This window comes from Anarhichas minor, unplaced genomic scaffold (genome assembly GCF_050575085.1).
Source record: "Anarhichas minor isolate MPS153535 unplaced genomic scaffold, ASM5057508v1 ptg000033l, whole genome shotgun sequence".
In the NCBI taxonomy this organism is placed as follows: Eukaryota; Metazoa; Chordata; class Actinopteri; order Perciformes; family Anarhichadidae; genus Anarhichas; species Anarhichas minor.
Window position 1 is genome coordinate 5,744,719 of NW_027466479.1, and position 26,413 is coordinate 5,771,131.

Below are 26,413 nucleotides of genomic sequence, written 5' to 3' on the forward strand. Positions count from 1 at the left end.
ATATGTGAAGTGATTATTAGCCCCCTTCCTGTACAGTACAACTACTGCAGTCATCAAAAGATGATTAGCACAATGCTAATGTGACCTAGCTAGCAGTAACTGTTACCGTAGGTCAGAATTAAGGTTTTGAAACGCCAAGAAAAAATATGCAGATATGACTGTATTGTTCTGAGGTCCGGGGGTTTGACCGTAAATACCCTAATAAAACGGTGAATAAAAAGGTAGAATTAAGGCAGCTACATGTTAATTAAACGGAGATTTTAGACAAAGTGGGCGTGTGAAGGTTTAGTGGAGTAACAATATTCAATGGGTAGAGAAGTAAAATCGAAAGAGGGAATGTCAATCATAGTGAACAGTATGACAAAAGAAGGGGGGGGGGGGCAGACAATTGTGGTTACACAAAACCCGGTTTCGTCATAAGAACATCCGGGTCATTCGTCAAAAAATCTGATGCAAGCGCCAACACCATCGGTGTAACCATGAGCTACACCCACGGATGTTTAAAGAGACACTACACCCCATCAGCAAACTGTGACACAATCTATTTCAGCTCTAGTTGATGTGGTGAAGTATTTAGATGAAGTAAAAGTACTGACAATACCACAGTGTACAATCACTACAAGTACATGTCCTGCACTGAAAATATTTGTAAAAGTATGTAAGTATAATCAGGAAAATGTACTTAAAGTATTAAAAGTAAAAACTCAAAGTCTTTAAGACGTTGAAAATAGTTTGAAATAGCCTCACAATTACTAGAAGGGACACCTTCACAATGTTTGTTTGTCTAACCCACAGTACAAACTTGAAACTTAAATGATTTTAAAAGATACATAAAAATGATGAAAATACTTAAAGTAAAATCAGGAAATCTCTCACATTTGAGAAGTTGTAACCATGAATTATTTTTGTATGAAAAAATGACTCAGAGTTAAATTTCTCATATTTTTTTCATGCATAAAATCTGGTGTAAAGTAACTATTTACTTACATACTCTACTTAAGTACAATTTAACTTAAGTTGCTTTAATTGAGTGTTTTAATTTTGTGCTATACTTCTACTCCATTACAGAATTTTCATTGCACTACATGTATTTGATACATGTAGTTACTTTGAAAAACAAAATTGAGCATATAAAATACAGTGCATTGTTATACAGGAAATGAAACCACCCAACAGCAGGAAAAAAAAGCTACAACATTAAAATGCATCGTATTGTTACGGATTTATTAATAATCTAATAGCATAATAAATAATAATTTAACAACGAGCCCATTTTGGCTGCATATTGAGTACTTTACTTGTATGCTTTATGTCCATTTTCTTGGTAATACTTTTACTTAAGTAACTTTCTGAATGAAGGGGTATTTTTTAATTGTGGTATTGCTACTTTTACTACTTAAGTGTAGGATGTTAATACTTCTTCCACCACTGGTAGTATACATACACTGGTTGTAAAAAGTAACAACTATAACAGCTGCTTTGATTAAGAACTGTCATTCAAAGGGTTTTATTAACATTTTGACAGCCCAGAGATCACTGCTGGTATTTAGTTTCTTGTGCCATCTAGTGGCCGGAGAGAAACATTGCGTATCGTATCGCTGATCTCCTTCTGACTTTTGTTCATTTTTAGTCATGATGGGACAGAGGAAGATGATATCACCTCATGATCGGTTCAGTAAGAAAGGAACATCTATCATTTCAATATTATGTTGAAACACAGACAGAGACTCCACTCAGATGCCACAGATTTTAATTTTGCTCAGTAAAAGTGATTCTTCACACAATAAAATATAAATTAAAACATATTTCCCATATTTTGTACAATCTCACACATTTCCAAAGCCCAGAAAAGGAAAACACATCATTGCATCTGTTTAAAAACATCATATCTTTATAATCGCAGTACAGTCGGCATGAGATGACGAAAAATGGTTGAGTCCCGTTTTCTACAAAAACAACAATTATTGTAGTTGAAGGTGAGAGATTAAGTATCTCAAAAAGTAAGTCATAGTTCATGGCACTTTTACAAAAAAATATTGCAGTGTTGGCAGTAGAAGGTGCTTTGGTTTCCTGGATTAGACAAAAGATAAAAACATCTATCATGATAAAAACATCTCCAAGAAAGATTATTTTGCAAACATATTGGCGCTGTTATAAAATATAAGGCTGTTTGTTGTATTTTTGTATGAAGTGCTTCTTTGGGTCCTACTGGACAGCCGAGAAGTGGTCAGGAAACAGACACACAGTAAACAAAGCAGCTGAAGGAACAGGTGTTAATAACACTTTCAAAGTCATATGGTATGTTATGGCTGGTCCTTAAAACATACGCTCCCATCTCGTTCACAGCGCAAGAACAAGTTAAAAAAACATACAAAAAAAGTACACAAATTGATTTGTTTTTCAACCTGAGGTGCTGTATAGTCCATGTATTGTATTGTATGTAAAAGGCAAGTATTACTGGTTAGGATGTAAATATTTGTCTAACACAAAATGTAGTTTTTCAAACTATTCATAAATTCCTGATTGATAAACACAGTGAATATCCAGCAGTGGTTTTATTTGTTTTACTGTTTACTGTAATTGTAAAAATCAGTTCAAATGCTCACCTGAGTATAAACTTTCCAAGATATTATTGATTTAAAAACTCTGCAGAATCCCAAAACATTTAAACTTGATCAAACTATCCTGGTCCACTGATATAAATGTTGTGCTATTCTTGGCTGATAATAATGTCTGTACACCCCTCACACTCTTCATGTTTGATAAGTGGGAATACCGCATATATTTTTTAGGATTTGTACCATTTAAAGAGGTAGTAAGAGGCGTCTTCGTCTGAATATTCACTCTTTACTTGGAGTTGGACCTGCTCCTGTCTTTCTCAGCTTCCGCTCCGTCCTCCTCGGTGACGGCCCACGGCTGGATCTTCCCTGTGCCGAATATTGTGAAGACGACAGCACCGGCGACGTTGATCCCGGCAGCTAGCCAGAACACCTTTCTCCAGCCTGCAAGGGTGCGCTGACGACCGGAAGAGAAGAGGGTAGTGTGTTACTTCAGTGACCCGTCATGTGCGGTGCGTGTTGGGTACTGTGTGTGTAGTGTGACATTAAAGAGCCAGGAGAAAGTGAACAACAGATCAAGGTTTCTGGAGAGAAAAGCTCATTTTTGTGATGAAGGAAGTTTGTTTTGAGTTGTTTTTATCAATTTTTACTGGTTTGAAGGTCTGGGTAGAAAAAACAGTCCAAGAAAAGTGGTGGAGGAAGTATTCAGATCCTTTACTTGTGGTATCCTTATAATTCTGTAGATCATTGAATGTCCTCCTCCTCATAATGAACTCAACTTTAAATTTTAGAGTCTTGTGATTGTTTAAACGTTGTTTCACGGGTTTCAGTTTAATTTCATGTTGTTTCAATTTGTTTTTTTAATATAAACTATATATAAAATATTAACGATCAGCCATTCAATGCTTCGGCCAAAGAACGTCCATTAAAGGCCTCAAAGCCTTAAATATGTGTTGCTACCCAATCATGCACTTTTAGAGAGTTACACTTCTGTTACACCAGCACTTTGATGAGACTTACATCCTCAGTAAAGTATCCTGTAACGATGGGTGCCATGATCCCAGGGATGGTCCCGAATGTGTTGGTGATTCCTAGAAGGAGTCCTGCATACCTGCAGGAGAGAGAAAAACATTTTCTCCAGTATTACTTTCAACAGTATTTAGCTGAAAGCCCTTCTACATCATCATATATCTATTCATACATCTGAGTCTTGATCAAATCAAATCAATCCAAATCAAAGGTAACACCCACCGTGGAGCGATGTCTATTTGGTTCATGTAGACTCCGGAGGCGGTGACCCCTCCTATGGTTGTAGAGAGTGTGAGGAAGGTGACGGTGAGGATGTGGCTGCAGCCGGCGTAACTCACAGCCACGAGGAAAGCTGCAGCAGACAACAGACCTGCAGAGAGGAGGTGGATGTTAAAAGAAGAAGATAATACCAGCACGCGTTGAGAAAACATCACTGGTGTCACTGTTTTTAGCTGTAACAATGAATAAAACATAAACCACTCTGTTCGCTGAGTGTATATCTGGAAATTTATGTCATCTTTTCAATACTGAATCAAAACCAGATGAGGGCAGCATTACTCCACTCAAGACATGGAAACCACCACACTGCTGCCTGTGTGGTGGACAAGTGAAAACGTAATTCCCTTTGGTGAATGTAGTAGCGTGTCATGGTATTGCTGATTATTTTGTGGTGGAAAACTTTACTTATGTAAAAGCAGGCGCCAACCCCTGGGTCTGTGAAGTGAACCCAATGCTAAAGAGCCTTAAACTTGCTTTCTCTCTAGTGTCCACCAGGGGGAGACTCCTCTGGTTGTATAGAAGTCTATGAGAAAATGACTCTACTTCTCTCTTGATTTATTCCCTCAGTAAACATTGTAAACATGAGTTTATGGTCTCAATCTCTAGTTTCAAGTCTTCTTCAATACAGCATGATGTTGATTTAGTACATGATGGTCCATTTAGAGTCAAATAGACCATAAAGCAGGGTATGCTTTAGGGCGGGCTTAGTGTGATTGACAGGTCACTACCATAATGTTGTCCGGTCTGGGAGTTGTCCGTGTTTTTTCGTCTTTGAACTTTAACCCGTTCACAGTGTGTTTTCACTTCATGCAAGTTAATTGTAACATTTTGGTCGCCGACAAATATCTTTTTTAACGTTCGGTTGTCCGTAGCTCAACCATCATGCGTCACTTCTGGTTGCGAAAGAAAACAAGATGGCGACGGCCAAAGTGCCGAATTCGAGGCCTCAAAATGTCAATCCACAAACCGATGGGTGACTGCGTCCACTTCTAATATACAGTCTATGAGTACAAGTGGCAATACCATCATGGGAGAATACTCGTACAGCAAACACACACTACATTTAAACATTAACTTGAGTAAAAGTACCTTATAGTAAATCAGATTATAATTTGTAATATTTCCTGAAAAAGTATTCCTTATTGTTACATTATTCTGTTTACATTATTGCTACAAATATTTCAGTGTGGCAGATGGTCAAATCAACGAAAAGTCAAATTACTCCAAATATGATGAGCTTTACTATGAGCCATTAGACAAATCTAGTAGACTCCAAACCTGCAATATTTCTCTCAAAAAATACTTGAATAAAAAGAATGTGTCTCAAAAAATGGCAAAAAGTATTATAAGTGGCAGGAGCTCAAACTTGTATATATGCATATGTAATGAATGCACTGTTTCACATGTAATAATTTCCCTCCAATCAACATGCTCCTCCTCTGAATGAGCCTTTTAGCTTGCCAAACTACTAAAAACATCTCGTGACAAATAATTGATATTTGGCGAGTGCATCTAGAAGAATTAAACGCTCAGTTCCAAAGAAAGAGCTCGTCAATATCAGATAATAAGGGTGCATACACGCAGATGATCTAAGTGGCAGAGTTTCTTCTACCTATGAGTGTGAAGAGCTTGCGTACGACGGTGATGCTGAACACCTTCCTCTCGATGAGGCGGTCCGCTGCGACACCCGACAGCATCGAGAACAACCAGGCACCGAGGTACGGCAGAGCGGAGAGGAACCCATTCTGGACGGAGACAGAAAGATTTGGTCAGAGTTGCTGTCCTACTCTGAAAAGGATTTGATGATCACAGGTTGCTTGTCCGTGTCCAGCTTTAAGAGATCCATTAGTACACACATCCTATATCTACAGTTTGTTAGCCCATCGGTGTCTAGACGGGGGCGGGTTAGCCAGTTGTGGGTCGTATTCATTTAATCACACACTCAGCAGTAGTCGTTGCAGACACACCTGGCGGAGATCTGGGCGCACCTCTCTAGTTTGTTATTATTTTTGCTACGAAACTGAGGAACAAAAAAATCAAAACCTCACCGATTTGATGTCAAAGTGCATGATGTCGTTCATGTAGGTGGGCAGGGAGGTGAGCAGGGTGTAGTAGGACCAGTTTGAGCACACCTGGGTGATGATGATGGTCCACAGAGGGACCGACAGCAGCATGGGCAGCACGGGCACGGACCAGCCATGACCTGTACCCTGCAGATTAATGAAAGAATCTTGAGAAAGCACTACACACAGTAGGCGATTAAAGGCGCATTGATACAGCATGATAAATCCATGGCGCTGTCCATAGTGCTGAAGTAGCAGACATCATCTTTTCTGTCTCTCAGTTCTGTCCTTCTGTCAGTTTCGTCTTGGATCTATAATATTCTCTGAAATATCTAGCTGGGGGGACCAAAAGAGTAGTTCACGGTGCATTTCACTAGTGTTGAGTGAATGAAATGAACCGTGCCCACTGTTCGCCCACTGACTACACGTATATGATGAAAAATGCCAACAAAAATCCATATATATCAATGACAATTCCATACAATCAAAAAGATAGAATGTTAGGAAGAATGTAATTTCTAATCAATACTACTTACTTTTTTTTGATCAGAAAAAGTAGATCAAGATTGAGAAACCCGAGCTGCATGTCACAGGTAAATAAAAAATGTTCACCTGAGGTCCGATGGAGTTTATGATGTAATCTCTCTCCTCTTTGCTGATTCGACGGTGCGTGCGAGGGTCATCTGATACTAAAGCAAACCAAAAGACCGCCCACAGACAACCAGCACTCCCTGAGAGAGAGACACAGAGAGAGAGAGAGAGAGAGAGACACAGAGAGAGAGACACAGAGAGAGAGAGAGAGAGAGAGAGAGATTCATTAGACATGGTGGTGAAAAATGAAAGGAAAGATGCTAGTTTTTTTAGGGTTGACACTGAATGCCTGATGTCACAACTAAATCAAACTGCTCCATATGTGTCGTGCAAACAGGATTATTTATTATTTTGAAAATACAATCAGAGGAAAAGTAATATTATCACTGTCATGACACAACGAGATACTGTATAATGCTGTAATATCAGGTAGCAAAGTGAGATAAGTAAATCAAATTGTTCTTGTTGAGCAATGCTAAAACATTACCTTTGTTAATGTTAAGATAAGACTTTACTAGCTTTATTTACAAGCTAGTATATAAAGTAGTTAGAATTAGCTCCACCTTTACCAGCTGCAATATTACAGACGCTTCCGCATGAATGCATCAATAATTATAAACCAGCTAAATATTATGTATGATTCTACCGAGGGGCCTACATAATGAGTACTTTTTAAAAAACTTTTTTTACTTTTGGAATTTTAAGTTTATTTTGATTTCAATATATTTGTACTTTAACTTAAGTAAGATTTTGAATGCAGGACTATTACTTATAACAGAGTATTTCTACACTGTGGTATTACTACTTTTACTTAAATAGGAGATCCGAGTACTTCTTCCTCCACTGCTTTTGTGTAGTCTTAGTATTCTACAAATGACTGCAACCGATTTCTGTGTGTTAAATAAAGCAGCTACTATCATTTGATCACATCTAATGTTTTGCATATTAATCATTTATATCAGATAGGGATTTTACCTTTTGCATGTTTAAATTTCTTATTATTGTGCAGCGTCTACCACCCTGGCATCTTTTTCTGTGAGAGAAAAAAGGCCGTGGTTACACTTTTGTCATCCGACCATGTTGAGTCTGAATGCTCCGAGGCTCGCATTGGGATCCGCTCAGCCGGACTACATGCCGAGGTGGCCTGGCTGACTGAGGTATGTGATTGTATTTGGGTTTCCCTCCCTCACCACAGAGGTAGAAGACAGCGGGCCAGCCTAAGGTTTGGCAGATGTAGCCGGTGAGCGGCAGAGCCACAAAGGCCCCAAAGTTGCCCCCAGATCCAGACAGGGTCATCAGGCGAGAGCGCTCCAGAGGAGGAGCCCACCGAGCCCACATGGCCATCATGGCGGGGAATGTCACACCCTGGAGAAACGTAGAGACACAGGCGGTGAGACAGGACGAGAGTGAGACAGAGAGGCAGGCAGCAGATATCGAATGTGGATGTGTAGCAATCAGAGGTTTCAAATGTTTCTTTTGCAGTAATACTTCTGGGATGTAAAATAGAGTGGAAGTGATTAATCTACAACTATTTTGATAATCGATTCATCACTTTATAGCCCAAACGATTAATCAAATCACCAAGACAATAACCAGCAGATTCATTTTTTGTGGAAACATTTCTGAACATTTAATGAATACTGTGTAGAAGTAATAAAAACGATTGTCAAACTGGTCCGGAGTAGCCTCAATCATAGTCAATCTCACAGATTTATCAGCAAATAAATGTCCAGTACTCTATTATTGCTGTTAAATTCCTCTGTAACTGAGACAGAAACGCACAACATCGTAAATCATATTCCCCCACAGCCTCCTGCACAACTCAACACACTCTTACCTCCCCAAAGCCCTCCAATGCTCGTAGTGCAAACAGCCAGTATAAGCCCATCTTGGCGGCCAGAGGGGTGAGCATCGTGAGGGCAGCGGTGCCCAGCACACCTAAGCCCAGGAAGATACTCCCCCCGTAGTGACCGGACAGGTAGCCACCGGGGATCTGTGTGAACAGGTAGCCGAAGAAGAAGGCCCCCAGCAGCCAGCCCTGAGTCTCCGAGTCCCACGGGTACTGGGGGATCTGGGACAAGAGGTGTTTTTGGTAAAAAAGCATTCGGACAGTGTTGACAAGCCACACACATTACCATCTGATGTAAGATGACTTTTCACCAGCTGGAAAAGGTAGATAGAGGTGGTATACAATGTGTCTCTATTATAAATGTGTAAAAAGGGTCAAAGCGGATAGAATTGAGATGTCTCTTATCAATCTTCTTTTAACGCTATTCAGTCCCATAAGCAGAGTATTTCTGACATAACTTACTTTATTTAAAGAAACAAACTGACTGACATGTTATCTTGAAGTGGGTTACTTATCAAAAGAGTTTTGTCCCAAACTACACACATGTAACATGTTTAAGAATCAGTTAATTGGTAAAAATGTATAAACTGTCTGTTACCCCCACAGGTTGCAGGAAAGCATCACTGGTGTTTTCCGACCCCGCTGGCCGTGGACAGGCACTGATTACGGAGTTGTTTTGGGCTGATTTGGTGTCGGTGGTATTCACCATGGCTACCATGGCAACACTGAGGTTGACACGGAGACCGTAGACCACAGAGAACCCAAAGAACATGAGGAAGGCCAGGTTGAGGCGAGCCGAGCAGCACTGGGGAGGGACTGTCCACAGAGAATACAAGGACTTTTACATGTAGTCTGGACTGTGTGAATACCATTTCAGATATTTCAGATAACGTTAAGAATGAAGGTTCTACTTTACAAACACATTCAGTTATCTGAAGAACACACTGAGAAAACAAAACAAAAAACATGACCTTTTTAAAATAAATTGTTTCAATTCACTTTTTTGTGCTTTGAAGGACCAGCCTGTGTTCATTAGTAGTGTATAATCACATGAAACTAAGAATCTAAGAAAGAGGGGTGAGCAGAGGAGTATTCAGTTGGGTGCAATCTGCAACCTCACCAATAGATACCACTAAATCTTACACACTGCTCCTTTAAGGGTAAATAGTACAAAATGATCTTTGATTATCCTTTAATGTTAAACTGATATCCACTCTACTCTACTTTCATTTACGAGTTTTGTCTCGGACCATTTGAATTAAAATATGCTGAAAGTTTATTATGAATTTTTGCCTCAAATAATCTGCCTACCCCAGTTTTAACAACACAAGAGTTATTTGCATTAGATTGTGTTCATTTGTAAATCTGAGACTAACCATCCTGTTTTTTTTTTTGCAAACTTACAGTCAAGAAGACCATCTCCTGTTATTCATTTATAAAGCTCTAAAGTTGAATCCTCCAACCTCCTAATCTCTCCACTGATTTATATCTAATAACTATAGTAAATGATCCACTAACTGTGTAACTTTAGACGTCTCTCATGTACGCACTAACTTTGGCAGAACTGTTTTCAGGAACTATGCAGCTTTTAAATAGAGTGAACTGCAACCGCCCCTCAAACTAGAGTCTGGCAAGAAGAGCATATTGTTGTGCAGCAGCCATTGCTGCAAACACTGTTTTTTCCATGTTGCGAACAGAAGCAGAGCTAGCTTCAGCGCACTACACTATTTTCTTTATGTTTAGAAATGACATGCAACAAAACACAGACATACACCAAAACGTGGAGAAAGCGCGGTGACACAAGCAGAGAAATGCATGTTGTGCACGTTCAGAAAATTATTTTAAAAGATTCATTTGCTGCGTTTTTGAACTTCTCAGATCATATTTTTTATCATTGCACAAAAAAATGTTAAATGGCATGTTGGAATTGAGAGTGCCTTTGTTTGCGCCAGAGATTATGTTAAATGAAAATATAAACACAACTGCAACGATTAGTCGATTGACAGAATGAATCTGCAGCTATTTTAATTATTATTTCATTTCATTTTTTCTTACATATTTACATGGTAAATTTAATATTTTTAGGTTTTGGGCCTGACAAGATATTTCATGACATCACCTTGGGATCTGGGTAATTAGTTAGTTACAGTCTTAAAAACAAATACTATTGAAAGAACTTGGAGAATTTTGACGTGAATTTTGACGTGTTTGCAAACCCAAAATCTTGATCAAAATACATTGTTTCTTGCTACAAAGATAGCACACACCTGCATCGTTCTCGATGAGGGGTTCACTGTCCTCGCTCTCGTCCAATGGGGCCGAGTTGATGGAGCAGCCACTTGGTAGCGGCATGGCACTCGGCTGACCCGGGAAATATTAAGCCGTAAAATGATGTCACTGAGCCATGGTGTCCCCGAAACCTGCTGGACGGACAAAGGTACTGATCAGAAGACATGGAAAAACACAAACAAAGACGAACAAGGAGGATGCTAGATCAACACATGACACGGGCATATATATATAGGAAGACGGCACGACACATCAGCAGATTTTGACAGGAAGCTTGATAACACGGATGCACACAAACACACAGGGACGCTTCCTGATTTCACGAGATGTTGGAAAAGTTTCACCAAACCTGCAATCTGATTGAAGCTGAGAAGGGATCCACTTCAGAGCGAGGTGGACAGATGATGAAAATGAAGATCGATGAAACTGTGAACAACAAATAAAAAAGGTCACACAATAACAACAGACTGGTTGTGCTGTTCTTCTTCTATCCTCAGAATATATACTGTGTTTGATACACGTCTGTTCACAACTGTTGGTTAAAACTGCAAATGTACGCCATCTTCAACTCTGGGATATTATAACGGATATTTTCACTATTTCCTGACATGTTATAGACAAAACGATTATTCAATAATGTAAATAATCGTTAGTTTCAGCTCTAATAGTCATAATTAGTAATAATTAGTCAGAGCAATAACTCTTTATATTAAGTGCTATTATACTATATAGAGTGGATTTGTCTACAGAGGTAATCGATTTTTTAGCAGAGGATATAACTGCTGTTCAGAGTTTCACTTCTCACACCTGCTGCTGTCTAGCGTTGATGGGCAGAAAAGTGACGACTCGTGATGTTGCTGGCAGCAGAAAACCTTTTGTACAAAAAAATGTAGGAACTGAGAACAATATACTTGTCTGAATCGTTCCAATATGTTTTCAGGGGTTGGGCCGGGTTCCAAAGGTAAAAAAAAAGAGGCAAATATATAGTTTTCAACCAAGGTCTGAGGTCATCACGTCAATAAACAGTTACATGAACCTTTGGTTATCACTACAGCTCATCTGTCTAATCAATCTCAATGATTTTCACATTTCAGGTCAATACATATTGTCTGAGGAACATCTACTACCCAAAACTTAATTAATTAATCCTTTGGTCTATACCAGGGGTATTCAATTAAAGTTCAGCAAGGTCCAGTTTGAGAGAATTTCCTCATGCAAAGGTCCGGAACACCAAATAATGTCTTAACTTGTGCTATGATTTAGTCCCATGTATATTGTATATTGTACATGTATATTGAAGTGTAGCCAACAGTTGTATTAACGTCTGTATGTAGTCAACATCTGACTGTTAAATCAAATAAAGAAAGTTCAATTGAATAAAATCTAAACAATATTTATTGTCAGATTTCAAATTGAACTGGATTAATTATAAATAATATATACTCTAATAATAAATAAATGTTCTCTTATTCCAAGTAAAATGTAGGCTGAATTAAAAAATAAAATCAGTAAGCTTTTGAAAAATGAAAAATTAATTTAGAAAAATGAATTTAACTGAATTGTCTTTGCCCTGCAGCTTTAAATTGTGAGGTGTGAAGTGGTCAATCAAAACAGCCACGATATCCATATCATTTTCATCTTCGAACAAGAGACATTTGTGTGCAGGGACTTATATTGTGGTAATTAAACCACTTGTTTCAGCTCTATTCCTCTCTGTTAACATCATTGTTGGACAGTGAATTAATGTGTTAGGATTCTGATCATTTTGGTCTCTTCGATCGTTTATTTTTTGTACCTTCATTTCGGATTTGAGTGGGTACGTTTGCTCAAACAATGTGAGCTTTGTCTCGTAGTGGCGCTTCACATTACCGCTTCTAAACTCACTCCATGGTCTCTGAACATATGAGACATACTGGTTTTGAACTGCCTGTAGGAAGAATGAAGATATACGAGTCTGTCCATTCTTGGTTAAAGACTTTCTCTCTGGTCTCTCTGTTCAGATTTCTCTTCTTAGAGAACACCATGTGAAATAATTTCAATGTTTTCTCATTTCATTGACCTTTTTTTACATTTTCTTCTTTATGTTTCCCTTTAATTTCAAGTGATTTGAGTGCTTTTCTGGACTTAGTCGGTAATGTTACATTTTCTGTGTATTTTAAAGTACTTTGCAAATCTCAGTTTTAAAGATTTGACACAAATAAAGGTTATTATTATTATGACACGTAGCATTCATTTTGGTACATTTTAAAATGTCTTTACAGATTATTTACAGGTCTTTACAGATATCGATAAGATGACCGACACATTGAGCATCTCTTATATATTGCGCTACATTGCAAGTTTGTCTGTCTGACAAAGCATGTTTTTTAACCATTCACATGTGACTCATGTCTGCAAGTGTATGCGTGAGCCTCTCATGAGATCCTCAGAAAAACGTCTGAAACAATTAATGCATTATGTAACTAAAATGTCCCTTTTCTTTCTCCTTGTCCGGGGTGAACTTGGGATGAAAAGGTAAATTACTGAGGAAACGTTTTAAGTTTTCAAGTGGCATTTTTAAGTCCCATTGTCAACACTGACATATCTAAATAAATAAGGGCTTAAACATCCATCCTCTAACAATTACTATGTATCATGGTCAATTAACTGGTAAATGATTTATATTATTAAGATAAACTAAAAGTTACCAGAGCCCAAAGTAATGTTATTAGATTGGTTATATTCAAGCAAACAGCATAACAAATGATGACATGAAACAGAGAAAACTGGTTTGATAATTAGGTCTCACTACACTAAAGAACACCACCACACTGTCAAATGTGTGTAAATACTGTAAAATCGAATGTACTGTAAATTTAAATATAATAAAACAAGTGGAAATTAAAGTGCGAAACGTCTTTGTCTATAAATGAAAGAAAAACACCAGGAAATACCAAGAGCAACCTGTAATGTCTATAAGGCATAACATTACCATTACAACATTTTAAGATAGTTTAACTTAAGAAAATCATCAATTATTAGTGAATGTCTTATGTGCCGTGTGTATATAACATTAACCTTGTACAGCTCCGTGTTAGCATAAGACCACACATGACATGAAGTCAACCTGAACCTGCTAGGTTACAGTAAGGTTATTATATAACTGTAGCTATACAGCTCAACTAGCTATAACTGGTGTATTCATGTTTAACAACAACTTGTACGGATATTTCGGCAAATACTTCTTACCTTGTGAAGAGGTTTTATACCAGAGACACTTAGTTAAGAAGACATGAACGTAAAAATGAATGAACATCTAAATATGTCTTTATCTCAGCTGGTGAGACGAGTTGTGTTGTGTTGAACAGTCACATGAGCAAAGCTTTGCGGAAACGTAGATCTATAAAAGAGTGGACTGGCTTTAGGCTGTCCAGTTAAGACAGCTCATGTTCTATAGATCGACTCTAGGGATGTGACGCTGGAGCACGTGACCAACGCCGGGCCCGCCTTCCTCTCGTGCTCAAGCTTCGGTTAGCTTGTCCTAAAAAATAAATGTAAAACAAATAATTTCAAATTTCTTTTCACAGCTGTCCAGTCGTATTTCTTCCTTTAAGTGGGCTGTTTGGCAAATTAAAGCTAGCCCACAATGAAGTCATTTCCGGCAGCCGTTTAAATGTGTTGTTATGGCAACGAATGTCCTGTATGTTGAAGCAAACATACAATCCAGCTGACGTCATTGAATCACCAACCACAAGTCAGCCGTTTTAAGGCACCTGTAAATTATACAGGTATCGTCGCAGCCATGGCCCACTACCGAGTGAGTATTTGGTGACGTACTTTCTGTAGCTAGCTGTTATAGTTGCTGTTGTAAAGCGCTAGCTAGCTAGCTAGCATAACACCAATGTGCCCCCCTGCTTGTTGGGATGAAGCTAACGTTAAAGGCAGGCGTGTAGTTATTTAACCACAATTATTTGGCCCGTGGATGAAACCACGCAGCAGTGTTTTGCTAACCTATGTGTAGCCGTCAGTCAAAAATATTTGTATTGTGTTTCAGGCCTCAGAATCGAAGCGAGAACAATTTAGAAGATATCTCGAAAAATCGGGAGTCCTTGACACTATAACCAGCGGTATGTACACAATACATTGGGAGACCTTATTTTATTAGCATGTAACGCTAATCGTGCACCCAATACAAGGTGTTTAACCCACGCATGCGCTCACTCTCCACCGATATCCCTGCGCTGCTTCATTGCCATTTCGTTTGTCTTCTTGCAGTTTTAGTGGCACTTTATGAAGAGAATGACAAACCCGACAACGCACTGGAGTATCCTTTTCTCACGTGGGCAGCATTATATAACGTTCAGGGGTAATAAACGAGTCTTTCTGTGCCTTTAACGATGACATTAAGCTGATTCGTTTGGTCAACTATGGTACATTTGATGAAATATATAGACCAAATAATATCCAGCTTATTAAAACCAGAAGGCCTTGTGTCTGCTTTGAGTTGAACTTCTTCAGGGTTTACTCCAGGAACTAGCTGAGAAGAGTTGTGGTCCCTGTTGTAATAGTCCTAGAGCTAACATGGCAACAGAAATGGGAACGACTCAAACTTTGCCATTACAAGCCCTCTTTTCCACATGCACTTTAACCTGTAAATGCAATGGCAGTTCTCCTTGATGGCATACATTTAAGAATAGGAGACTTGGACCTTCCAAGATTTCCAGACAAGGAAGCGATATAATTCCTGGAAAAGGTTTTCAGTGTTTTACAGATTTATCACACAGTCAGTGAATAGAAAGCACAGTATTTCCCCTTTGAAAGCATGTAGGTATGTTTGAAATGTCAGCAATACTGCTGGGGAGATAAACAGCCATTCAGCTGGAATATGGCTTTTAAAACCTGTAAACAGACGTTGACCTTAACCCCCGGCACAGTTTCATAAAGCTTCAGCTCGATGCGGCTGGTCCAGAGTCAGCGGACGCTGAGGCTCTTCGCATGGAGCTGGCTGACCTGCAACAGAAATGCAACCTTCTCATGGGGGAGAACAAAGAGCTGAGAAACAGGGTGAGATGCTAGTAAAAGTCCACATTTACAGATAACCAGATAACCGTGTTTGAGTGTGCTGCTGCTACTGTGACCTCTAACCTCTGCATTAATATCATTTTCCAGCTGATGCAGTACGAACCATCGCCTGAGGAGGGGCCAGCAGAGTAGAAAGGAGGGGTTTTGTCATTGCTTTCTGGGGTAAAAACATAAAGAAATATTTTAAGGGATGTACAGTGAATACAAAATCACTATTTCTTTGTTACGTATCAACAAGGAACTTTTGCTTTGTCATAAATAAAAAGAAATGTTCAGCATTTGGCAACAGTCCTTCTCTTGATGTCCTACATTTACGATTGTTCCTCTGTTTTCAACCAAAGGATTCTGTTTACATACGCAGCCATTCATCTGAAATAAATACATAAAAAAATAATTATAATATTTTTTTAGACTGGCCTTTAATTTTTTCAAAGACATTTTAATTGATATCATCTGTATTACGTTAGTAAGAATACAAAAGCAATAATTCAGAGGTTGCTGCTCATGTGCCCAAAGGGAAGGTCTGATAAATGACAGCACATTAAACACCATTTTTTTTTATTCATGTCACCATAACAAGGCAAAGATATTTAGCACTTCTCTCCCACGTGACCCATCAGCGTCACTGATTTAAAAGTATCAGGTTGCGTAACTGCACGTTGTGACCTGAAACAACATTATAGATTTGCGGTTCAGTTTTCCATTCCCCTCTAATCATTCAGACAGAGCTATCGCGTACAGTCGAATCATTAAATGTCCATCTGAATCTCTGTAACAGACCAGTGAATGTACTAAGACTGAACAGTCCATTGTGGTCTGCTCACCTGGTAAAATCTGAAAAGTGGATGTTGGATTGCAGAGTTATTGGAAATCAAGGTTGCTCTTTGGAGTCGATACTATAATCTCCACAGCAACGAGTAACAAAGGCCTTTTGTGCTTGTTTCAATGTCTTTATAAGAACTCTAAATATGTGAAAAGTGCCCACACCTGGCTAATCGAGAGTTTCTGTTACCATGTCGACGAGCGTACAGTCTGTTTATATCTGCAGATCAGTTGGGGCCCTTCTGCTGCTGCTGCTGCTCACCGCCGACACTCTGCGGTTCGGAGAGGAAGCGATGGGGCTGTTGCTCTCCCGGCTGTGTCGAGACACTGAGCTCAGCTCCCCTGCGGAGTCCGGGCTCTGAGACCTGCTCGGTCTCTTAATGTCTGATTTGGAGAGCATCCTCGCTCTGGGTCCCACGCAGCTGCTGCGCAGCTTCATGCTGTTGTTCCCGTGGTAGGAGTCTCCGCTGTCCGAGCCGTTCCCCTCCACCAGCGTTGAGCAGTTCCACGGTGGACTGACCCTCCGCGACTTCCTCGCAACGCCTGACATCGTTGTGCACGAGGAGGCATCCGCCACGGGGAGGGTGGGGTATTCGGGGCTGGCGCACTCCATGCGCTCACGACGGGGCGAAGACTGCTCCTCCGGCTCCTCCTGTTTGTCCGCAGGAGGGGAACGCGTCTCGCTGCTCGTGTTATTGGAGTTGCTGTTCTGCTCCGTGGGGCTCGGCACTCCCTCCTTGCCGTCCTTATGGCCATCCGGCTTTGCGCCAGGTTCCCCTTTTATCGGGACGAAGGCAGAGGAGGCGTTAAGGAGAGGGTAGGTGGGCCCGTTGCCCTGCTTCTCCAACAGCAACGTGTATCCACACGGCGCCGTGGGGATCGTGGTCTTGCGATCCACGGACGTGCCTACGCAAACCTGATGCACGACAGAGTTCTTCTTCGACTTGTCGACGTAATACTCGTCGAGGTCGGCCTTCAGGTGCGGGTAGTAGTCCAGGATGCCCCTCTTGAGCTTCTTGAATCCCAGGTGCATGATCTCCAGGAGGCTGAGAAAGAGCGAGAGGCAGGCGATCCCTTGCATGAACACCATGAACACAGTCTTCTCGGTGGGCCTGGAGACGAAGCAGTCGACCACGTTCGGGCACGGCTCCCGCTCACACTTGTAGAGAGGGTGCAGCCGGTGTCCGTAGAGGAAGTACTGACACACCATGAAGCTGACCTCCACCACTGAGCGCGTGATAATGTGGACCAGATAAGTGCACAGCAGAGAGCCCCTGAGCGGAGCCTTGTTGAGCTTCCCCTGCTCCAGCTGCTTCATCTCCTTCTCGATCCTCCGCCGCACCTCCACCAGCTCCGCGTCCACCGCCTCCAGCTCCCGACGGAGAGCCACCTTCTTGCAGTGGCGCTCCTTCTCCAGAGCCCGCAGCTGGTAGATGGCGTGGCCCATGTACACCAGGGAGGGCGAGGACACGAAGATGACCTGGAGCACCCAGTAGCGGATGAGGGAGATGGGGAAGGCCTGGTCGTAGCAGACGTTTCGGCAGCCCGGCTGGTCGGTGTTGCAGATGAAGTCGGACTGCTCGTCGTTCCACACGTCTTCCGCCGCGACGCCCAGCACCAGCATCCGGAATATGAACAGGATGGTCAGCCAGATCTTGCCGACCATGGTGGAGTGGATATGCACCTCCTCCAAGATCCCTCCAAGGAAGTTCCAGTCTCCCATGTTTTACATTGGCAGAGCTGTTACGGATGAGGGAATAAAAATCAAAGTTATGATTGTTGATGAAACCTGATTAAAGACTGGATTTCAGAAGGCGATAATAAGGTCGATATTTGGGAGTTTTAAAAATCTGATAATGATACAGATGGCATTAAAATGGCTTTAATTAACCATTTACTCCATAGTGAGTATTTTTTTACACTTGCTACTTTAAGTACTTTTCTGATAGTACTTACGTACTTTTAAGATCAAAGTTTGAATGCAGGACTTGTAACAGAGTATTTCCACACTCTGGTACTGCTAAGACTAAAGATCCAAATACTTCTTCCACCATTGCTGAGAACAAGGTTTTCAATCGTGCAACCAGTTTACCCGGTTACAACAGAACCTCAACCCATCAGACATGAATTCAAATGCTTAAGTACTAATCTTAAATTGTTGCATTAGGCATTCTGTACCATTTTCATGTACACGATAACATTCAGCAGCATTTCAATAAAACGATATAAGATATATTGGTAACATTGGGCATCACCAATCATCTCAGAATCAAATACAAATCAATAATTGTAATGATGTTATTAATAAGAAACAGTTTTTTCCTACAACAAAAGACACAATAAAATGCACCGTATGACGCTGATATAATTAGCTCACTGTACTAATGTAACAGGATGACTTTAACAAAAAGAGTTAAGTCGACTTACCTTTCATCTTGGATATGAAATGTAACAATAAAGGCCTTTTGGCAACAACGCTGCTGAAAGCAATCCTACAAGCACATCGTTTATCTTCTTTATCCTCTTCTAAAAAGGTCAAACCTTCAACACTTGAGACTTCTCTCTCCACTGTTGGTGAATACTGGACACTAACAAATGATCCCTGCTGGCTCTGGTTGTTCACAACTTATAGCCTGTGAAAGACAGAAACGATCAATACCGCTGCTCTGTTGCCATTTACCTCGCAGCGGTATGAATGGACCGACTGCCAGTTCCTGCCCAGTCATTAGGGGTGAAATGTGTCGCAATTTATACCAGTTTGCGGTTGAACCCTAAAGGACCCTGAACTGGTTTGATCCTCCGCATCACACGGGACAGAAGTGGTGCACTGGGTTTGATAAGAATCTTGTGAAGTGGATTATAATCCATGCAAGAAGATGCAATATCCTGATTTAAATTTCAACCCTTACATTGAAAGATCATTTTAAAATGCTAGATACTTTCTCATTTACAAAAATATGCTGCAAGACAGCCTTGTTAAACTAATGAGCAGTGTGGTACGAGCTCGCTGCTCTGCGTTGGTTGTTGCGGCTCGAGCTGAACAAATTACACGATTAATCGGTCAAAAGAATTTAGAAAATCAATAAATCGTCCTGAAAAAAGTGCAGTGTGTAGGATTTGGCGGCTTCTAGAGGTGAGGTTGCAGATTGCAACCAACTGAAACTTGCTCCCAGGTTCCAAGCATGTAGGAGAACTACGGTGGCCGGGAGGTCAACGCCGAAACGTGAACGGCACTTTCTAGAAGCAATGTTCGGTTCGTCCGCTCCGGCCTCCTGTAGAAACATTATTTACCAGTTTTGTGTAGATATGAGCGGCTCATTCTTAGGTCATGAAAACACGATTCTTATTTTCATGTGATTCTATTCCAAAGAAAACACATAATAGTATCAGATTCCAGTACTGCCAAGAGATCACGGCTCAGCTACATCCTTTGTTGGAATTGGTTCCAAACCCTCAAAATCCATCCATCCTTCCTCCGCTTATCTGGGGTCGGGTCGCGGTGGCAACAGGCCAAGCAGGCTGACCCACACTTCCCTCTCCCCCGCAACATGTTCCAGCTCATTCTGGGGGATCCGAGGTGTTCCCAGGCCAGCTGGGAGATGTAATCCCTCCAGAGGAATAAGAGCTTCATCAGTTGTTCCTGCACGCGGAGCCATCAGGTACAAAAACAAAGATCAAGGAGCCGGCACCACAGACGTAATGCTGCAATCCACAGTGTTACGCACGCAGTTGGAAACAACTGCACCCGCCACCCCCTCTGTCACTGATCAGCCTTCACATGTGGGTCATCTGCAGCCCAGCTGTGCTCATATGTACTGTGGAGTAAATGCGGTACTATCCTGGTTCAGTTGGTTCTGAACTCGTAACCAACCCTGAACTATATTCCAGCTATTCCTGATGAAGTAACTGACATTAAGCCTCCATGCTGCCATTGTACTTGTTTAATCAATTTTTTTTTTTTTTTAAACAGAGATCAATGGGGCATGTCCGATTTCATCCATGGTTGCTTCTTCACCATGAATCTAATTTAAGTTGTTCCTCCCAGCTACTGATCCATTAAAAGGAAATCAATGTTCCTGGCTGGACTGGTCTGTTTTCCATGCAGATGACTGCAGACTGATTTAACTCTCTCCTTAAACTCCTGAAATAAAGTGACGTTTCTTCATCTTCAGTGAGTTGCATCTACAAGCAGAGTTTACAAAGTGAAGTCACACACCGTTTCCTAATACTAATGTTATCCATTTATTACTCAAAATAAGAGTTTTCTTCCTACTAAAGATAGAAGATTAGGAGAATAAAACATGCAGTGACGAGATTCATTCTGAAAAAACAGCAACACAGTCGTGCAAACACCAACAAGAGCATTTTGTTTCTCCTCTCACAACTGAAAATTGGAGAAAGGTTTCCAAAAAATAAAATACCTTTTGGATAAACAAAAGAAAAAAAGAAATGTAATCATACAGAAAACGCCACAAAAATTAAACGGATTAATGTACATTTTTAACAGTTTGTGGTTAAAGTCGCATGTCGACAACATCTTACAGCAGTGTTCCTGTGTGTTTCAGACTCAATACTTGATACTAGTGACACTACTGCTGATCTTTTCCCAACACAGACCACACACTTTACATTTTGTTTTAGGTTTTTCTTCCAGGCAGCCATTGACTCCTTTTCTTAGGAAGAAAATCTTTACTTTGTAGTGACTTAAAGCTGGGATGTCAAGTCTGCTTTTTTTTCAATCGTGTATAGTTGCTGGGTAAAGCAGTGCACTTCAAAATACAGTCGGCTACTTTGTCAATATAGGTTTTGGAATATTCATTTTCATATAGTAAAATAACACCGGTCACTGAACGATGGGAAGAAAAACATGAAAGACCTCTGGAGAAAGGTCAGCGGTAGATTAGAAAGTATGTGATTTGACATCAAACACACAGAAACGCTGGTTTGGTTCGCTAACAGACTGGATTCATTTTAAAATACTGAATGTTCTTTTTTTTGCAAAAATGGGTGCATAGGGTTTAGAAAACAAAATCCTCAGTAACCGTGTATAAAAAAAAGACAATTATTCCTGGCCGACTACCACTGAACACAGAAACCGCTGACTGTTTCATATTTCTAATCGGGAAATCTCACCAATACTATTTTATAAAACCAAGCAAAGCACCAGCATCGTTCTTCTTAAAATGGAGCCGCGAAAACAAGCTTTCTATAAATGCTTCAGTGGATGTTACATTCATGTCAAAACAAACATTTATCGACAGATGCACCAGCTCTGGTTAATCTGACACGATGACGGATAGAAAGGGGGGAGCGGGTGCTGTTCTAACGGCCTCCCGACTTGCGTCCGGCCCAGGATCGGGACCGAGAACGGGACCGAGAGCGTGATCTGGACGCGGACCTGGAGCGGGATGGGGTGTGTGTCCGTCGCACTTCTTCCTCGGGGTAATGGGAAGTCGACGCCGGATTGACGGCTTCTCGCGGAGATGCGGATTTGGAGCGTGATCTCCCTCTGGACTCTCTCCGAGGCCTCTGCCTGTATCTGAAAACACACGATGAGACCACTTAGACACCGATTGTCTGAACTCCTGGGCACTCAACATAAATGTCCCATGTGTCAAATGCAAAGACAATTCGGTTTGTACCCGACACACAATTATCTAAACAATTTCACAAGTCTGCCAAAGTGTATTTGTACAGCAATACACACCAAGATGACCAAGATAAACTTCTCTCAGCCAGCGTATTAAATTAATTATGGGAGCGCTGCGTATTTATGCTATGCTACAAAAGCTAGCTGCGTGACGAGGCGCTGAGCATCTATTCGGCTAAGCGCTGCACGTTTGGCATTTCTTTTACAAGAGTTGAAAATGTTCAACTTTGGTTTAAACACTGCGCTTGTCACCGTCACTTTTTACCCAGCCGTCCAATGACAGTAGAGGAGGGGCGGGACATAGAGCCTACTTCAAAGACGTGATCAAATGTGCTGTATTATGAGTATGTTGTGGTCTTATTGAGAATGTTATGTTATTGTTTACATTGTCCCCCTGGCTGCCCCCAACAGATGCAAAGCCCGTCTCCACAGTCAAAGAGAAGCTCTACCTTTCATCCTCGCGGCTCCTGCTTCTCCCTCCATACACCCGTCCGCGAGACCTGAAGGCAGACATGAAGAGTTTATTCTCCCCTTTTCAAACTAATATTCATGCACAACAATTGTGAGGAATACGTCTGCTGAAAGTAAAACTCACTCGCGAGGACTCTCGGACCGCCTGCGGTGGCGATCGTGAGAAGGGCTGCGCGATTTGTATCGCTCGTTGCTGCGGCTGCGCGAACGTCTGCGTCTGCCATCTCGATCGTGGTCGTCGTGTCGGGAAGATCTGCTCGGAGATCGTTCCTTCGTCTTCATCTGATTCGGTGCTGAAAAAAGAAGAAAAGAAAAAGTGATGAGGGTTAGAGCCCTGAGCAGGAAACAGAATGCACAAAACATTCCCACAAGTAACAGTTGTTTTATATTTTTGTGTCTAACAAAATTTGGATTCAAAAGTGCTTTCCGACAGGCATCACCTCTATAGACGTGAACCAGTTAACACTTCCATGACCAGTTTAGCTGGTGCCTGCAGTCATATATGCGTTAGAAGATAAGTACACACTGCATGGCTTACAATAGCTCTCCTCCGGTGTGCCAGTATGAATACCTAAATGGACCGGGAAACACCTGCAGAATATTTAGCCGGGTTTTAATCTTTTATCTTGCTACCACAGCGCGTTGCTGTCAAATTTCATATTATCGTTCATTTAACTCACTTCAACTATCGACACCCTCCATTCCACAGCTTCATCTGACCTCAACACCAGACCCGACAGTAATTGGTTGCAAAATTAAATATTAAAAAAAGTTTCAACACTTACTCTTTCTGTCACCCTGGGCAAACTGGATTTCAATCTGCCGGCCACAGACCCACTTCCTGTCCAGGCTGTGAAGGGCATCTTCTGCATCACGCACATCCTCAAATATGCTGGCTGGTTAAGGGTTTTTGTTTGCTCGCATTTTTGGTAAGGCCACACAAACTCAAAGAAGGTTTTGATTGTTGTTTTTACTCTCAGAGGGGCAAAGTAGGAAAAGGAAAAAAAATTCCTTGTAAAAATACATGTACATGTATGGTAAGAGGGATTCATCAAACATTTTCTCTAATTTGTGTGGCCTGATTTAAAGGACAAAACAGTTTATAATGAGCATAGATTACGTATTACTTGATGTGGTATAGCAAATGAAAAAAACCAACAAACAAATACACCTGTTGATTTTTTGTAGAGATAAAAGATGAAGCAAGTTTTTCAAACACATCAAATAATTGTCTGAGGGATCAGGACGACAAATGTATGAACAAATCACAAAACATTTAATATTCGATTTAATTACTTTGATTAAATATGTCATTGATGTCACAGGAAAGCTGATTTTGGTGTCATGTCAGATTTGTGGATTTGTCTTGTGAGGATACAAAATAATTCAGACTCGTTACCTTTGCCCATGCTTGACTTTGAACTTCATCTTGATCTTTACACTCTTTAATCGACTCCCACAGGGACTCTGGTTTCCTGCTCGCCTTTTCCTCTTAAACCTCTTTTCTTTTCCCAATTCTTTGCCGCCATATCCGAGCTTTGTCTCCGTTCCCTTTTCCTCTTCATGCTTTACTTTCTCTTTTCAACCTTTTCCCTCCCTCTGATCCTGAAGGTCTGTGTGACTTGTCTTTACTTCTACTCTACACGGGTCTTTGTTACTCTTTGTGGCCGATTCCACAACTGGATGCTTTTACATTTTCTGAAGCAATAACAGAGAAATACGTTTGTTAGATATTCAATCAAATTGAGTGCAAGAAAAACACATCACAAAAGTACATCTTCTCTGCTGAAAAGAAATTGAAAATGCTTTGTTAGCAGGAGCACACATGCACAGTAAACACTCATTGGGAAAGGATATTGAATGTATGCAAATCCTCTTGATCGACGTGTATAGAAGTCAAGTGGGATGTAGACATCCACTATCGGCCCATAGCGGCCAAACTCACGCCGCAAATCCTCAGGCCTGAACACCGTAAATACAAGTATGACTCAACTGACCATCACGGGCAACTCTACCTACATCATCAACCAGTAGCAGCAGCTGGGAGAGCAGCTGACGAAAGGGCTAAAAAGGGACAGTTCACCACAAAACACATTGCGAATTATTATTCTGGCAACAGTTCCGTCAAGTTTTGGGGTGAACTGACTCTTTAAGATACGTACACTATTTTGTTCAACATGCAATTCAATGTAAAACGCAATAACTTGACATAAGCAGATGCAGCAGTGTTGGTCAATTTGAAGAGAAAATCTTGATGAAGATTCGCACCTACATCATTTTTAAAACATTCTTACACACCGCTTAAAATAGACATAAATGTCATTTTATCATCTTACACTTTTTACTAATTTCCAATTACAATTTGTAGTTATTCCAATTTGTTTTGTTTATTTATACCTCTTGGGTAACAACAAAAGCACTTCTTCATTCAAAGTTACTTTTACAAGCACATTGTAGTAAAAAAAAAAAAGACTATCACTGACATAAACTAACTCTTAACGTTAACGACCAAGTAACGTTGAGCAGATTATTTATTTTACATTAGAGTAGTTTCAAATGCTCTGTGATAACTCTCTGATGTATGTCCATGTTTAGTCGGTATTTAAATTACAGCTAGTCATTACAACGCATTTAACCATAACGTTATAATAAGACGCTTACCGTTATAACGACATATTATAGCACGTCAGAATGAATTAGCTAATTTAAAATATCTGTAACCTGACGTCAGCTCATCTTGTTATAATTGAAGTCCAACCATATTCAATTATAGGTTTAACTTTATTTACCTGCAAATTATTAAAAACAAATCTACTGAAATATTGAATTAGCTGGCTAATGTTGCTACGTTAGCTTATTTTCTAAACATGAAAACGTGCGACAGAATAACAATGCAAACAAAGAAACGTTACCAACAAATTAAACCTCAACAAAGACGCATTGATATTACAGATAGGGTTTTATTCGTAACTATAGGAGCTGCAGCTGCAAAATATTTCAAACATAAAGCGCTTCTGCACGCTGGTTTAACGTAACCTGAGGCTTCTCGGAGGACGCTAACCTTAGCTGCTAAGCTAATTCAGCTAACGTGAGCGAACGTTAATGTGCGATGCTTGCGTTAGTAGAGGATCAGTGGTTCTCATCGGGTCGGAGTGTGGACTCACCTGGACTCATCGGAGATGTTTCTGACGAACAAAGACGTGTTTGGGGGCCTCATGTATTTGGCCATAAAGTTACACTCACTCAATAAAGGAAATGTTTTTTGGGAAAGGAGAATCTATAGTGAAAATATTTGTTGCGCATGCGCACTAAGAAAGCCTCCTGGTTCTTCCTCTCCAACAAAAATTGGGTAATAAATACTCACAGCGCTCTCTGTCGTTTGAGCTCATCACCTGCAGCTTTGGCAGAGGGTTCGGGTGAGTTGAATACAAACCAACCATTGATGGTGTTCAGAACATTTACATAAGTAAAGGTAGTAATACCACACTGTGAAATACTCCACTTCAAGTAAAAGTCCTGTAATAACCCTGAAATGTAGGCCTACTTAGAGTACCCCATCAAAAGTAAAAGTATTCTTTCAAGATATTCCCTGTCAGTGTTTCCAATATATTATTTTTTTTAATATTACTGCTGCATTAATGTGTATGTTGAATTTTATTGTTGTAAATGTTTGAGGTTGTGCTATTTCTTATATACTTTATATATACTGTTGGGTGATGTAATCTCTGTTTGTAGCATCCCGATGTACACA

At 40.5% G+C, this 26,413-nt stretch overlaps 4 protein-coding genes across 6 annotated transcripts; 1 reads left to right on the top strand and 3 right to left on the bottom strand.

Annotated features, from left to right (window-relative positions):
* Positions 1–1,733: 1,733 nt before the first annotated feature.
* Positions 1,734–14,147, bottom strand: LOC142965488 (sialin). Of its 3 annotated transcripts, XM_076106442.1 has the most exons (13): positions 13,887–14,147; positions 11,008–11,084; positions 10,637–10,789; positions 8,968–9,185; positions 8,358–8,591; positions 7,711–7,885; positions 6,542–6,660; positions 5,915–6,076; positions 5,479–5,611; positions 3,810–3,957; positions 3,579–3,669; positions 2,802–3,015; positions 1,734–2,070 (listed from the first exon to the last, which is right to left on the bottom strand). In XM_076106442.1, exons 3-12 carry the CDS (start codon positions 10,719–10,721, stop codon positions 2,848–2,850), a joined length of 1,533 nt encoding a protein of 510 aa, XP_075962557.1. In that variant the 5' UTR covers positions 10,722–10,789; positions 11,008–11,084; positions 13,887–14,147; the 3' UTR covers positions 1,734–2,070; positions 2,802–2,847. The 3 variants fall into 3 exon arrangements, with proteins under 3 accessions (XP_075962557.1, XP_075962554.1, XP_075962555.1); XM_076106439.1 differs by having other exon boundaries at positions 1,734–3,015; positions 13,887–14,146; XM_076106440.1 differs by having other exon boundaries at positions 1,734–3,015; positions 10,637–10,792; positions 13,887–14,146.
* mycbp (MYC binding protein) lies at positions 14,126–16,005 on the top strand. The gene is made up of 5 exons (XM_076106444.1): positions 14,126–14,454; positions 14,692–14,764; positions 14,913–14,961; positions 15,572–15,701; positions 15,807–16,005. The coding sequence occupies exons 1-5, from the start codon at positions 14,440–14,442 to the stop codon at positions 15,849–15,851; spliced, it is 312 nt and encodes a 103-aa protein (XP_075962559.1). The 5' UTR covers positions 14,126–14,439; the 3' UTR covers positions 15,852–16,005.
* Positions 16,006–16,135: 130 nt separating this feature from the next.
* gja9b (gap junction protein alpha 9b) lies at positions 16,136–20,603 on the bottom strand. Its single transcript, XM_076106443.1, has one exon. The coding sequence runs from the start codon at positions 18,262–18,264 to the stop codon at positions 16,756–16,758; it is 1,509 nt and encodes a 502-aa protein (XP_075962558.1). The 5' UTR covers positions 18,265–20,603; the 3' UTR covers positions 16,136–16,755.
* Positions 20,604–20,759: 156 nt separating this feature from the next.
* On the bottom strand, positions 20,760–25,906 carry srsf10b (serine and arginine rich splicing factor 10b). Its single transcript, XM_076106445.1, has 6 exons — positions 25,827–25,906; positions 24,503–24,624; positions 23,448–23,558; positions 22,787–22,955; positions 22,641–22,691; positions 20,760–22,080 (listed from the first exon to the last, which is right to left on the bottom strand). The coding sequence occupies exons 1-6, from the start codon at positions 25,889–25,891 to the stop codon at positions 21,864–21,866; spliced, it is 735 nt and encodes a 244-aa protein (XP_075962560.1). The 5' UTR covers positions 25,892–25,906; the 3' UTR covers positions 20,760–21,863.
* Positions 25,907–26,413: the final 507 nt, after the last annotated feature.

Excerpts from the sequence above, each read along its gene's own strand:
- LOC142965488 (XM_076106442.1), bottom strand. The coding sequence starts at position 10,721 with ATGCCGCTACCAAGTGGCTGCTCCATCAACTCGGCCCCATTGGACGAG. Across the intron at positions 7,886-8,357 it reads CATTGGAGGGCTTTGGGGAG|GGTGTGACATTCCCCGCCAT; the intron begins GTAAGAGTGTGT and ends ACGTTTCTCCAG. Across the intron at positions 3,016-3,578 it reads CAGGATACTTTACTGAGGAT|CGCACCCTTGCAGGCTGGAG; the intron begins GTAAGTCTCATC and ends TCCGGTCGTCAG.
- mycbp (XM_076106444.1), top strand. Across the intron at positions 14,765-14,912 it reads CCTTGACACTATAACCAGCG|TTTTAGTGGCACTTTATGAA; the intron begins GTATGTACACAA and ends GTCTTCTTGCAG. Across the intron at positions 15,702-15,806 it reads ACAAAGAGCTGAGAAACAGG|CTGATGCAGTACGAACCATC; the intron begins GTGAGATGCTAG and ends ATCATTTTCCAG.
- gja9b (XM_076106443.1), bottom strand. The coding sequence starts at position 18,264 with ATGGGAGACTGGAACTTCCTTGGAGGGATCTTGGAGGAGGTGCATATC.
- srsf10b (XM_076106445.1), bottom strand. The coding sequence starts at position 25,891 with ATGGCCAAATACATGAGGCCCCCAAACACGTCTTTGTTCGTCAGAAAC. Across the intron at positions 24,625-25,826 it reads AACATCTCCGATGAGTCCAG|GCCTGAGGATTTGCGGCGTG; the intron begins GTGAGTCCACAC and ends TACGGTGTTCAG. Across the intron at positions 23,559-24,502 it reads TCAATATCCTTTCCCAATGA|CCAGCATATTTGAGGATGTG; the intron begins GTGTTTACTGTG and ends ACCCTTAACCAG.